This window comes from Pimephales promelas, chromosome 15, assembly GCF_988280905.1.
Source record: "Pimephales promelas chromosome 15, fPimPro1.hap1.1, whole genome shotgun sequence".
Taxonomy (NCBI): domain Eukaryota; kingdom Metazoa; phylum Chordata; class Actinopteri; order Cypriniformes; family Leuciscidae; genus Pimephales; species Pimephales promelas.
The window spans coordinates 5446256-5461589 of record NC_142783.1 but is presented as its reverse complement, the minus strand read 5'-3'; the positions used below and the strand labels follow the sequence as shown (position 1 = coordinate 5461589).

Below are 15334 nucleotides of genomic sequence, written 5' to 3'. Positions count from 1 at the left end.
TCAAATCGCGCTTTGTTTACTTCCAACCGGAAGTCGCGCCCACTTTTGACGCAAGGCCTCATGGGGCGTAGGAAACTTGTGGATAGCTTGTTTTCACGTGACGTCTCGCCATGGCGCGAAATGCAGATGGAGGGCAGGAAGTGATTTTCTATATTTAGGAAGCACTATAACACACTCAAAATGCCAATGTTTTGCGTCGTTTATGGTTGCTCAAATCGATCAAACCACGAGGAGTTTTTATCGTGTGCCAAAAGTTGTTGTTCATAAGGGGGGAAAATACAAGAAATTGACAGAAAAACACTGGGAAAAATGCCTTGCAAACCTACGTCTGCGGTCGGGAGGAGCCGAATGGGAAAATGCCTGTGTGTGTGCGCAGTGATCACTTCGTCAAATGTGAGTTAATACATTATTTATGTGGCTTATAATTACATTATTCAGGTGTTTAAATACATTTATGTGGCTGTTTGTGTAACGTACCAGTTTCCGAACTTTGTAAAGTCAAAGTATCTCTGTAAGACGAGTTAGTTGCTGATATCTACAGCCTCGATGGAAGGCAAATCTCTCAATTCAGTCGAAAATCGGTCCTCTTCATAACGTAAGGATCATGTCCAACATATGTTTCGAGTTTCTGTTCATATATTTCTCTTGTAATAGCGTCTAAAGTAGTACAGTACGGATTTTCCTCCCTCTTGTGCATTGCGCTCTTCACTCCTTGCCCTCCATCTGCATTCCGCGCGTCAACACAATCACGTGACTGCAAACCACCTATATGCAATTGTAACCAATCAAAAACCAATCCGTTTCCAATTAATCACAATAGTGAAAATGTAAAGGTTTGATCACATGCCCGTATAGCTGAAAGCATATGCGTTCAGCCGAATATAAACCCTTTCAAAGTATACTCCATTTGATAGCATGCGTGAACACAGGCGCTCGACATATGCGCACTAGATAGCTTCACCTTTGTCCAGTGTCTTTGCTATTTCTCTCCGTAAACAACAAAAATGACTGTGTACTCGTTTAAACTGGAGTTGCATAAGTTCTCACCAATTTGGACATCTTTTTTTGTTGTTCTGTCTCCGTTTCTTTTCAAATGTAACACAAGGTGTTTTGGCCGCCTTGTGGATAAACGAATTACTACAACAACAACAAAAAAAAGATGTACATGCGCACAGAGCGTACATTCAGTAGGGCTGGACGATTTAGGAAAAAATCTAAGTCTTATCTTCATCATGTTCATACATTAAAGCATCAAACTTTCCTTTTGAGAAAAAAAAAACGCAGGAAAAACGTCTCTTTTGTTGATGAGCGCTTCGTATTATAAATATGGGGAGACGGTTCACAGAGGCAGAGATGGAGAAAAAATAAAATAAAATTCTGTATCAAAATGTATAGGCAAGACAAGTAGTTTGTTTAGCGAGTCAAAACTGTTACCTTAAATTAAATGTTTATCTCTGTGAAGCTGCTTTGAAACAATCTACATTGTTAAAGGGGACATATCATGCAAAATCCACTTTTTTAGCCCTTAAATGCATTTTGTTGTATATTTGGAGTGTTTATAAGTACAGAAAAGATGAAATTGTTCTCTTCAGGTGATTCGTTTATATCTTTATATTCTGTTTTGGTCATATTTTTCAACCTGTTCAGATTTTTCTGTTCTCTATGACGTTTTTTGAGGAATTACGTCACCGTATTTGCAGCGGAACTGCCAAATAAGGACATTACTACCGGCCCAACACTTCGAGCAATCCGCCATTATTATTTCTCACTCCGATTTTGTAGTCCGAGCTCAGTGATGCAGAAGTTTAGAGAGGGCAAGTCAAAATGTTTGGTTGTTGGATGTACGTTAGTGACCTGAAGCACTTCAAGGATTCCCACTTCAACAACATCCGCCAGTATAAAGAAGGGTTTGCGGATTGACTTCGTCTGAATGAGAGGTCAATTCCTCTATCTTTGGAGACGACGAACAGAGCATTTCGATAAGCTGTAAATATCGTTAATAAAAATAAAGTACTTTACTTTCTTAAAACACATGGTGGTCATGGTTTAGCAGTACCTTTGTCTTTCTTTGTTTTTGTTTTGAAGTAACGTTAACATTACACGTCTGCAGTATTATTGTTCTTGAGTTTCATCAATGGTCATTTAGCTGCGTTTTTCTGATGCTTTTCTAAACGTATCATATTATCAATACAGATTGTTTATGGTAAGATTAGACCGTAGTCATTTATCTTGTCAGTGTGCTTGTTTTAACAAGAGAAATAGTGGAATTTCACTAATAACACAAAACAGTTAACTCACATACCAATACATCCATAATGAAGAGGTTGTTCTGCAGGTTCGTCGTCGTCTTTATCAACTCGCTCGCTCTGGCTCGAATATGTAAGGCTTGAAGGACAAGTCTTCTGTTGTTGACATTTTATTAACGTGTGAATAAAAATGTTCTTTGAAGGTATCGTATATAATCGTATATCTCTAATCAAACTACAATAATGGCCGAACGGGGAGTTGAACTGACTGTGAACTAATCGACCTGGAGAGCGGGCGGGGTGTGACGCATCTCCTTTTTATTTAAAGGGGCTGCTTTGAAACGGGTCGCTCAAAGAGGCACATCAGAAAAGGGGCCTGTGGAGCTATAATAATGAGGAATTCAGACCCAAGCATTGCAGTTATGTTTTATATAGACCACAACGGTATGATTTATATGTAAAAATGAATTATTTAAAAGCATGATATGTGCCCTTTAAAGTGCTATATAAATGAGGATGAATTGACTTCATGTGGAGCAATGTTTACTGTGAACCAAGCCTCTTTGAGACGCTGAAAACACTGAGCTGCTTCAATCTAAAACACGCAGCGCATTCATTCAATTAAATCGCAGCCTTTGTGTTTTCATTATGGCACCAAGTCAAATCATGATTTTGATTCTACTTTGATTAATTGTGAAGCATAACCTAGCATGCGGTTCGAAAAGTCATGCTGTGCGTGTACAGTAAGCATGTACTGTACTGATGACGATATTTACATCATGCACACTGTACGCATGTCCTAGCACACTTAAAAACAAGTATACTTTGGGCTTTACGGTAATATATAATTTTGTGCCTTTTCCTCAGAACTATGGTGTGGAAACGGATAACTTGAAGAATCTGGTGCTGAAGATGAGAGCTGTGACCAACAGCCTTCACAATGCAACATCAGAACGCAGGAAGAGTCCTACGTGTGAAAGCAACACATCTAGCAAGCTGCCGAATGAATTCCTCTCCTCTGTGGTTGAACTTATTGGAGCAGCCAAAAGCCTCTTGGCTTGGCTGGACAGGTATAAACATCTCATCCTACTCATCTTTTCTTTGTTATTTATGTTACCTTATTTATGTATAGAGGCATTCATTGGGAATTTAAGAATGTAAAAGGCTTGTGTTGTGTACTGATGATTTATAAGGAGCTTTTACTGCTGGTAAACCTCTGGAAGCTCATATATTCACTGCAGAGTCTGAACTTAGACTTGCATGAGCAGCATGTATAGATTTTTCCAGACAGGGCAGACATTTGTAACCAGATACAATCCTCCTTTCTTTCCTAACCAGTCTGAGCACACACAGCTAACCTCATCTTTCTCATGAAGGCTGAGATTTTTGTGATGCTTTGTTCAAAATCCCAGTTAGCTGCCTTGCTATGTCCTCCCTACATAGACAGCATCCTTGCTGAAGTGGACCCTGATACGCGACTGATTTTCAACACTGAAAAAAATGTTTCACTCAGAAATTGCTAGTAAATTTCCCAAGTAATTATGGAATTTTGAAGTAGAAATGATGAAATAACATAATCTTTGTTTAATTACTTTAAAAAAATCATAGTTTTACTGTGCAGCTACTCCAGAAACCACAAACATTTTTTTTCACGGTTACAATGTACACTCACCTAAAGGATTATTAGTTCAATTTCTCATTAATGCAATTATCTAATCAACCAATCACATGGCAGTTGCTTCAATGCATGTAGGGGTGTGGTCCTGGTCAAGACAATCTCGTGAACTCCAAACTGAATGTCAGAATGGGAAAGAAAGGAGATTTAAGTCCTTTTGAGCGTGGCATGTTTGTTGGTGCCAGACGGGCCGGTCTGAGTATTTCACAATCTGCTCACTTACTGGGATTTTCACACACAACCATTTCTAGGGTTTACAAAGAATGGTGTGAAAAGGGAAAAACATCCAGTATGGGGCAGTCCTGTGGGCGAAAATGCCTTGTTGATGCTAGAGGTCAGAGGAGAATGGGCCGACAGATTCAAGCTGATAGAAGAGCAACTTTGACTGAAATAACAACTCGTTACAACCGAGGTATGCAGCAAAGCATTTGTGAAGCCACAACACACACAACCTTGAGGCGACAATTTGCAAGAGCTCAACAAAATTGGACAGTTGAAGACTGGAAAAATGTGGCCTGGTCTGATGAGTCTCGATTTCTGTTGAGACATTCAGATGGTCGAGTCAGAATTTGGTGTAAACAGAATGAGAACATGGATCCATCATGCCTTGTTACCACTGTGCAGGCTGGTGGTGGTGGTGTAATGGTGTGGGGGATGTTTTCTTGGCACACTTTAAGCCCCTTAGTGCCAATTAGGCATCGTTTAAATGCCACGGCCTACCTGAGCATTGTTTCTGACCATGTTCATCCCTTTATGGCCACCATGTCCCCATCCTCTGATGGCTACTTCCAGCAGGATAATGCACCATGTCACAAAGCTCCAATCATTTCAAATTGGTTTCTTGAACATGACAATGAGTTCACTGAACTAAAATGGCCCCCACAGTCACCAGATCTCAACCCAATAGAGCATCTTTGGGATGTGGTGGAACGGGAGCTTCGTGCACAAATCTCCATCAACAGCAAGATTCTATCCTATCAATATGGACCAACATTTCTAAAGAATGCTTTCAGCACCTTGTTGAATCAATGCCACGTAGAATTGACCCTTCGCTAAGCCCCGCCCTCCCTAGTTACTGTTGCTACGCCTGTCAAGCTTTCGCGGCTGGCCCATCTATTATAGTGTGGATGCACCCGGTGTCAGACATTTCAATGAGATAATTAGTAATTTTCGGCGAACAAGTGAAATATCTGAGAGAGAAAGACAAAAGGGACTACAGTATGCATTCGAGGGATATATTCACGACATTATATGCAACCAATTAGAGAATAATTTCTTAAAAATTAAAGTTAAAGCCTAACGTTATAGTCCCAGCGCAAGCAGCAGCGCCTCATACGCTGACCGTTCAAATGGGAAACACAAATCGAGGAACAGCTATGTTCATACACAGCAGGGTATGTGAAAAATAATCTTAATAATTATAAATCAAACAGCTTATCAATAAATCTTGTGGAATAACACTAATACCGGGAGAGCCGCGATCGGATTGGGTTAAGTTAAGGGGTAACGTTAGTAGGACGTTGAGTAACAAAATGCTGAAATATATTTTAAAGTATGTCAGTGAGCCTTTGTCTTGTCTCTTTAATCGTCTTATTTTACGTTATCATTATGACCAAAGAACCGTCAATATTTCCAAGCAATGGGTGTTTTTGTTAACCATGTCGACATTTATCAGTGTAGTTGTGAATGGGTCTCGCACATAGACGCTAGATCACGTCAATCATTTTTCCCCTTGGCTTTTAGATTTTCTGGAAGGAAAACAACTCTCCCCCGTCCAAACTTTTAGTACACCGGTATCAGATTTGCACAATCCATACGCACAATGCTTCAGCATGTTTCCCTCGTTCGAAAGCTTGCCAGACCTCCCGCGCATAGTTACGGTTGCTAAGACATGATTGGCCAGTGGCGGTTTTCGGGCGTGGCTTAGCGAAGGGTCAATTAAGGCAGTTCTGAAAGGCGAAAGGGGGTCAAACACTGTATTAGTGTGGTGTTCCTAATAATCTTTTAGGTGAATGTATAAAGCCACTGTGGAGAAAACAGTGATGTCATCGTCCAGCTCAGTTCAGTTCTCATATAATGGTGTCAGTGCAGGCAGATCAATATAATTGTTCAATATTACGTGTCCCTAACTAAGCCGGCTGTTTTCCTCAAAATTAAAAGTGTCGATTGTGTTTTTCATAGAAGCATGGCTCAACACAGCTGTAGTGCAGAACATTAAGAGTTCAGTTGGTCTGGAGATGCAAAATGCAGAAGAAATGGAATCCAATCAACAGACAAAATGTAGCATTGCTTTATTTCCATTTTGACAAACAGAGTCAGGGTCTCTATTCAAGTAAAACACTATAGTACTTGCATAACTAGGAAGTATGGCCCAAGGGCGATATAAATATGGACACAGAGTGAGCTAACTTATCTTAAAGGAATTTTTTGGGTTTGACGGAGCATTTCATTAAACTAAAATACTATTTATTTAATGTAATTACTTATCCGCTGTCTTTATTTATTTATTTATTGCGCTACATGTTCTGGCAAAAGCAGGAAAATTCCCAACTCAGAAATTATGCTTGATGTGAATTAGAATTTGTTTAGTCTAGTTTCATTTTAGATGTTCTTCCACCCAAAAAAAAAAAAGTCCAAAAGCAAAAAGAAATTGAATATTTGTTTCTTTCTGAAAAAAAAAAAAATAAGAAGAAAGAATTCATGCAAGCGTTACAAGCTTTATATTTCTGCTTTTAAACCCTTGAAGTGCAAGGCCCTGTTTACTTTGATTTTCAAGTGAAGCGGAACCGCAGTTTTCTGTGGATATTATGACACAAAAGATGTTGATTTAAACTCAGAACATTCCTTCAAAGTCAAAGCCACTGGTACTATTATTATGATGTTTTCACCACAGAAATTCAGTGATATTTTCTCAAGTTATATGTTGTTGTTCTTCTGATCTGTCTGGATAAAAGAGTTTGACTGCACTAAATGGAGCTGACATGGTAATGTGTTCAAATCCCAGCTTCAGTTTTTATGACCGCCGATTCAGAAAATCCAGACACACAGTGATGGAAATAAAGTCCTTTGCTATTGTACGGCCACATCAGAAAATCCTGTGCTAGAAGTGTGTTGTCCTGTGCTTGTATTCATTTGATCTTTTACACAGTGTGACATTTGTCTTTAACCTTCATTTCCACTGTCTGCAGAACTCCATTGACGGGAATCAGTGATTTCACCAGCACCAAGAACAAGATCATTCAGTTGTGTCTGGAGCTGACCACCACAGTTCAACAGGTCAGTGTGGCTTTTTAGGACGGACGCACATGTTCATTTTTTAAGATCTCTTGTATTTCACAGTGGGGGTTGAAAAGCTGGAATCAATCCATGTCTGAAGCTAGTTATCTGACCGTGTGCTGTCTTGCTGTGTTTGCTTTGGGGGATTTACTTCAGACAGTAATAAGTAGACCCCACAACAAATCAGTCACAGCTTCTGAGTTTACAGTTTCTTTAACACAACCCAGGATGCTCTTTAACATGGCTGCCAACATTCCTCCATGTTATCTTCCTTGCTTGTGGTTGCCTTCTGCAAGATGTTCTCACTGCACTTTCATAGCTGCCATAATCGGAGAAACCTCAAGATGGCTGATATTGGTTTAATAAGTACATACTCTCTCCTGTCTCTCGTTCTTCCTTGGCTATTCATGTTTAGATTGTTTAATAGTATGTTTCAATGTTAAGTTTGAGTTTTTGACATCGGCAGATTGATCAGTACCAGTTTTTAATGTAGAAATTCCAAATATCTTTCGTGAATTTGTTTTGGTGGTTTCACACAGTAGGATGTCTTTTGAGAATTTGAGAGACTTGTAACATTATGACAGCCCTGAATAGATTTTTGTTTGGGAAATGAAATATTCTGTGGAAGCTGTGGAGTGACTACATGGTTTGGGTTTTATTCTTGGCTGACTATGTAGTGCCCTATGATTTCATCATGTGGAAAACGTGGTCAGAATAGTGTTAATGAATGATTTTGACCACGTCAAGCACATGTGATGTGATGCTTCTGCCATCGCACTATATGAGGACTTGAACTTCATCTCCAGAGTTGCTTGGAGAGTCAATTCACCAGTATTTTACCATTTAATTTTATAAAACTATCTTGATATACATGCACAAACGTAAGTTTCGTTTAACTCGAAGAAATTGTGACAGAGATATATTACTATTGTACAGTACCTCTCAAAATAATAATACAATTATTACAAAAATATTTTAAAGGAGTAATCACACAATTTGTCTTCCATGGTTTCATTTGAAAAGTAAACCTCTGCTTGCAGCACTGTGTTTGCCAAAAAAAAAAAATATTGTTTAATTTTCGTTTCATTATTTTAAAGATTGATTTTATTTCTGATGTTTTAAACCACTTTTTTTATTTATTTTAACAAATATTAATTTATTTGTGTCATCTTAAATCCAGAAAAACTGAAACTTAACAACACAGATTTTCAAAAAAATAATAATAAATAAAAATTATATATATATCCTATTATTAAAAATAACAGGTAACAAATACGTTTATCATGTTTTGTGACGTTTTAATTCAACTCTAATAATAATTTAAAAAAAAAACAAAAACAATTAAAATGGAATCCAGGAAAAAATACAATGGAAAAAACAGAATTCAGGTAAAAAATAAAATGGAATTTGAGAAAAAACGAAACCCATTTCTTAGGGACCTAAGAATATAATTTTTGCTAAAATTTGTATAAATTGTTGTTATATTGCTTAAGTTTAATGATTTCAATTAATCAGACATGCTAAAATTTAATTTAAACGTACAGTATGCGATTTTTGGCCACCAGGGGTCACTCGTTTAAAATAATAACAAAAGACGTACTTTGATGACGTCGGGAAAGAGCGTGGGCTCACGGGAGTTGTTGTCGCTGTCAATGACAACCAGCTCAGCTCATGACATGACATCATCGTTTCACAAAATATACGGATATACGGCATCTCTCTGTAGATTTAGCTTGTCAAGAAGCTTTAAATGCAACCCCAATGTTTACCTCGGGTCATATTTTTCAGGTACGTTTGAGCTTTAGCTAATGAGCTGGCTGTAGCAGCAGAACGTGCAGGCAAAGCGTAATCGTGGTCCATAACTATTATACAGACGAATATAAATATTAATATTACGCTACTTCAATGAATGACCTATTTTAGAACATTTTTCATATATAGAGCGCACCGGATTATAAAGCACATAAGATACTGCAGTCAAACGTTTGACTGGGTTTGCGTTATTCATCCACTATGTGCTAAAGGGAATGTAGTAAGTGCGCGGCGCCGGAGGTAAGGCGTTTATTTAGTAAGCATGAGCGCGCTGAAGCGGGCACGTACATTTGCAGCCTGACTCATATGAGTATTCAATGTGCGCGGCTCGCTAACAGCAACAGTTGACTGATTTGAATGAGACGACACGGTTACTGTGAACGGGGAGCGCTTTATGCGCGAGCAGCACCGGGGACAGCGTGTCTGTGATTTACACACACAAAAATACGTACTACTTTTTTTTCTTCGTCATTTTCTTTGCTTTATTGGCGGTAGTCCAGTGTTCCCCTTTGTGTTTGACGGTTTCGCCGGGTTCCGCAAGGAAGTTAGAGAAAATAGAGGAGTCAAAGGTTATATGACGCCATAGACGGGCGACGAAACGGAAATAAAGAAACGTCCCGTGTCTTCGAATTAAACTATAAATTTCTCCGTATTTGAAATTTGGTGGAAACTGTCGGGATAATGTAAGTACATATCTAACAGAAATATATAACATAGATACAGTTATTTTTGCTATTTTTAATGCAGAAAAAATACATATTGTGGCTTTAACAATTAAAACAGCATACAGGGAAAAAAATAAATAAATAAAATTGTATGTGTACATACTGTATATTGAAGAACGCATTACAGTTCCATATTACTTTGACAAATTAAAACCAACATTTTTGGTTTTGGTTTACCATTTTTACTTCATTTTATTGAGTTGATATTTACACTTTCATTTCTACTCGCTTGAATTAAGTCGGATATGGAATTGACTTCGTTTTTTTTTTTTTTTTTAATTCTTGCCTGAACTAACTTTTTCATGTAAATTACATTGTTATTTTTCACTAATATTTACTTCACCAAAAAATCATTTTTTACAGTGTAGTAACCATACTATAAATGGAATAATTGACTCTAGGCACTTGAATTATTAGAAAAATAAAACACACTCAAGGTGTAACTGCACTTCAGTTGGTGGTTGCTGTATCTTTTCTGATCAATTCAATGGACCTGTTTTTAATTATTCCTTACTTACTTGTGCCTAGTTTAAAAAACACACTAAAACGATTTTCCTGTGGATCAGTAACTGAGCGCACATGATTGATAAGGAATGAATATAGAGTTAAGGAATGAGAGTGGTTGATAGAGTGACATAATCAACCAAGAGTTTCTATAGACCATTTCACAAGATGTAAACAACACTGGTCCAGAAGCACTTCCTGTTTCAGTTTTTTAACACTACATAAAAGCTGGGATAAAATACAACCAACAGAACATTTAAAACTGAATCAAAAAGTTAAACAAACATCTTTAAGATGTTTTCTTTACATGTGTAATAAAGAAAACAGTTACAAACTGAAACAGGAAGTGCTTCTGGACCAGTGTTGTTTACATCTTGTGAAATGGTCTATAGAGAGTAAGTGGAGCCGGTAGGGATCTCACAATGATCAGTAACAGCATGAGTGTTTTCAACAGGAGTCTGGTACACACATTTGACATATTTCTCCAAACTCAAACAATTTGCAATTGTCCCAAAAAGGTTATGAATTTTGCTTCATTTCACAAGTTCGTGTGCCCATATAATCTTAGCGTAGCCTAAGTGGTAAACAGATTTGGCTTGCTGTCCGCTATAGAGGGGCTCAGAGAGGATATTGTACTCGAACTCTGATTGCCCCGCTATTACACAGGAAAAATATGGTCCAAAAGGAGAAGGGGAGAAGGAGGGATGAAGAAAGAACTAACGATGGGAAGTGGTAAGAGGCTGGTATTAATAAGATCAGATGGGCGTACTCCTCCCGAAATAACGTTAATAATTACACTTCATGCAAATTACAAATCGGATGCATCATTTTCTCAAAACACTGTGTGTAAAAGCAATATTAAAACAGCCTTTATTGAATGTTTCTTCCCCTTCTATGCGTAATGCAGCAGATGCTGGTTTCCCTTCCCTCTCTCTCTCTCTCTCTCTCCCTCACATTGGTGGATTCCCACAGTGTGTTGTGTAATTATCTTGTCTCGGAGTGGACATGGAGATGTGATTCAAGACTGAAAGCTGTTTATTTGAGGCTGGAGGTCATTCACTGTTGCTCTGTAATTATACATTCCTGAATCTGAACTTTTTGTTTTTATTATTTACTGTGATTTCAAACATTTTCTCTCTTTCCTGCACAGGACTGCACTGTGTATGACACGGAAGAGAAGGTTTTGGATGTTGTAAGTATCTGTTTGCATTTGCATTTCTTATTTTTTTTTTATATAAATCAAGTCATTTGTTTTACAGCCCTAGTAAGATGAGAAAGCAGAAGTTTAGTCATTTATCATGGTTGCAAAAAAAAAAAAAACTATGGCTTTCTGAACATCTTTGCCAAGCGCAAACCAGTACAGAAGTAATCAATAAATTATCGGGAAGGTTCATGCCTTTTTTCACAATCATTTTGGAGGGTCATACAGTAGAAAAAATTATTGCTGGTGAAGGGAGGGTCAAGTCTTTTTTGGCTACAGACCTCAAATCTCCTCCGGTGGCCCCTTAAATAAAAAATGAACAGTCCCTTACCATGCTTTCCACCCTCATATCCCCCTGAGACGAGAGGTTTATGTATTTTTTTTGTCTGGAAAGAATCCTCCGATGATGCAAAAATCTTCATTTTGACTACAGTCAGTAGTAGGGCCTGTCCCGTATGTCCTCAACCCGCCCATAGAGGGATCTCACTCACAGAATGAACACATAGTGTCAGCCATCTTTTTTTGGAAGCTAAGCTAACAGGCTCTTGTTCTGTGGAGAAAGCTGAGTAGCAGGGGTTACCATCCTCTTTTTCACGGACATGTCCGGCCGTTGATGTCCGGGATTCAGCTTTTGCTTTCTGCAGTCGCCATTCATTGTTTACATGCACAACTTTTGTTTCAATCTAACTGAATTCATTCTGATTGGTAAGTCTGAATGTAGTGTTTACATGAACGCTAAACAAGTGATCGGTTGATGTGTTTTAACATTGCTAAGAAAATTCCCGCTCCTCCGTGAGAGATACGAGACCGGTGTGTCTCACAGGTGTCGCTCATCGGTAATCACGCCACTGGCCTTGTGCCATTCTCCCGCGGGCCTCACTCGTCCCGCTCGCCACAGTAAAAACACCAATAAATTGTGATTTAAAGAAATCTGTTTTGAATATTTAAAAATCACAGCTTCTTCAAAAAATTACGAAACTTGGTGACTTTTATGGCATTGGGTATGTGAACACACAAAAAAATTGAGGTCATGATTCAAGCAATTTAAGTGGTCGTAAAAAAATGAGTCACACTTTTGCTCTTCTGTCAAAAATGACGACCCATAGGAAATGAATGGGAAATTGACACACAAAAAAAAATTCTCTGAATTTTTGTATGTACAATCTACAAATCGGCCACAATTCTAAAAAAAAAAAAAAGTACACCGCAAGAAAGGGGTGACACTCTACAACATCTAGAGTGCAAAACAGACACACCCACCAATACACACACACATACAAACACACTTTTATACACATACACACCAATAAATTTTGATTACAAAAAGTATGTTTTGAATTTTTAAAAATCACAGCTTCATCGCAATGTTACGAAACTTGGTGACCTTTATGGCATTATGTATGTGAACACACAAATAAATTGAGGTCATGATCTGAGCATGCTAAGTGGTCTTAAAAAAAATAGTCACACTTGTCAAAAATGACCCCATAGGAAATGAATAGGAAATTGTAAAAAGAAAAAAATTGTGAATATTTGTTTTTATTATAAGAAATAGTTTTTGAGATTGTTTCAACTATATATACAAATCCACCAACAACAAAAAAAAAAAAAAATGTGTTCATAAACAGCTGGGGAATTCACATGCCTCTCCATAGAGAGCTGTACATGCCATCTAGTGGTTATACCATGATTCTACGCTTTTTCTATATACTGTAACCAGATGGTGCTAATTTTCTTCAAAAAATATTTTTTTCTGAAGGCCTAGAATAAATTCAATTAAATTGTCTCAAAATACTAAATTAAAAAGAATAAATATTATAGAACAAAAATAAATTGCATTGGTTTTACTGGGATGGAGAAAGTTTCATTTTTAGGTGTCCGGTCACTTTTGACCGGGAAGATAACAAGTGTGACTCCGAAACGAAGAGCACCTGAGGGTTAAAAACACATTCATCTATCCAGAGGTGAAGAATCCCTTTAAACGGCATATAAATCTGCATAATGTTACTGTATGAAATGGCGACCTAGGACGAGCTGTGGGACTGTGAAGCTTTGGGGCTGTTAATGGACTCGATCTACTCCATCTGTGTTTTGATCATCGTTCTGAATCCGATCCAGACGTAGTCTTCAACAAAAACATGATTTTCTCAGTTTGTTCATCAATATGTTGCTTTTTTATAAAACTTACCAATTGTTTCAAGTGTTGAAAAAAAAAGCATTACGCTGGAATAAAATGTGTTTGTTTTGTTTGTTTGTTTAAAAGCAGAGGGGCTGTTTGTTTTTTTTTGAAACATTGCATGTTTGCAGGCAACTTTTTTTTTTAAAAAAGCTGGTGGGGAAAGAGTTAAAACCCTTAAGTGCAGTGAAATGTGGACACATGCAGTCATGCGTGCATATTGGGAAGGGTGAAGGAAGTTTGGAATTGACATGCAAGCACACGCTAAGTCATAATAGATTGGCAAAATCACACACATAAAGCATGAATGAGCCCTGCATTCCTTCACTGTCTAGCGTCTGCGGCAGAGAGAAAGGCAGACCATTCATAAGAAGCTGATAGTATAATGAGCTGTCTGCAATACAAAACAAATATACAATACAGGTCAAAAGTGTGGAATAATTAAGAAAAAAAGTTTTGATTTGATTAAAAAAATAAATTTGCTAAATATCGTTACAATTTTAAATAATTGTTTTCTATTTGACAATTTTTTAATGTAATTTATTTTTTATGGTAACTCTGAATTGTCATTATTACTCTAGTCTTTAGTTCACATGAATCAATTATTGTTATTGTTGAAAAATAACTTAAAAACTACTTAAAGAGGGTAACATATAAAATAACAGCTTTAAGTTAAAAAAAATATGATTTAACATCACTGAACCAACCTTTACATAAACCTGAACATATCAATTTATACCAGCTAAACTCATTTTTATGTTAAATCGTGTAGAAATAACTATTTACTGTAATAAATACAGGTTACCACAGTTTACCATTCAAAAACTAAGTAAGAGTTTTAAAGAAACTAATACTTTTATTTAGAAGGATGTATTCAATTGATCAAATTTGTCGATAAAGACATTTATAATGTTACAAAAGATTTCTGTTTAAATTAAATGCTGTTTTAATGAACTTTCCTTTTTTTCTTTTACTTTTTTTTACGATCTTAAAAAATGCATCAGGGTTTCCACAAAAATATTATGTAGCAAAACTGTTTTTGAAATTGATAAGGATAAATAATTAATTGACCCCCATATAACAACTTAAAAAAAAATCATGTCATGTGACTGAAGACTGGAGTAATGGAACTGAAAATTCAGGTTTGATCACAGGAATACATTACATTTTAAAATATAAAGACCCGTTATTTTAAATTGTAATAATATTGCACAATATTTCTGTATTTTTGATCAAATAATTGCAACCTTTGTTGCGTATAAGACACTTCTTATTTATTCCAAACTTTTAAACGGTAGTGTAGATTATTTGTATTTTCACGTTATAGCTATAGCTATACACTCTAAACAATGCTGGGTTGTTTGAACCCAAATTTGGGACAAATATGGACAACCCAAATGCTGGGTTAAAAATGTCATTTTAAATTTTAACCCAACTTCAACTTTTAACTTGCATTTTTAACCCAACATTTGGGTTTGTCCATATTTCACTCAAATTTGGCTTGAAACAACCCAGCATTTTTTTACAGTCTATATAGAAATTAAAAAGAGATATTTAACAAGACATTCAACTCTTCAAATCTAGGTTAAATTTTGAAACAATTCCAACAGCGATAAAAAATCAAATGAAACCACGTTGTTCAATGCTGTTCTCTCCATCCAGAATGTACGGTTCAGTTTGTTGGCGCTCCTGTCCTTGTGCACTGAGCGGAAAATTAAA

The 15334-nt window shown here is 36.9% G+C and overlaps 1 protein-coding gene across 3 annotated transcripts in view; it reads left to right on the top strand.

The window, feature by feature from the left end:
- Positions 1-15334, top strand: part of LOC120480977 (connector enhancer of kinase suppressor of ras 3) — a 93257-nt gene that overhangs the window by 38596 nt on the left and 39327 nt on the right. For all 3 annotated transcript variants that reach the window (XM_039674400.2, XM_039674393.2, XM_039674407.2), the window contains exons 3-5: positions 3114-3316; positions 7110-7197; positions 11389-11430. In XM_039674400.2, coding sequence (XP_039530334.2) covers positions 3114-3316; positions 7110-7197; positions 11389-11430 — 333 coding nt within the window. The remainder of the gene's footprint in view (positions 1-3113; positions 3317-7109; positions 7198-11388; positions 11431-15334) is intronic.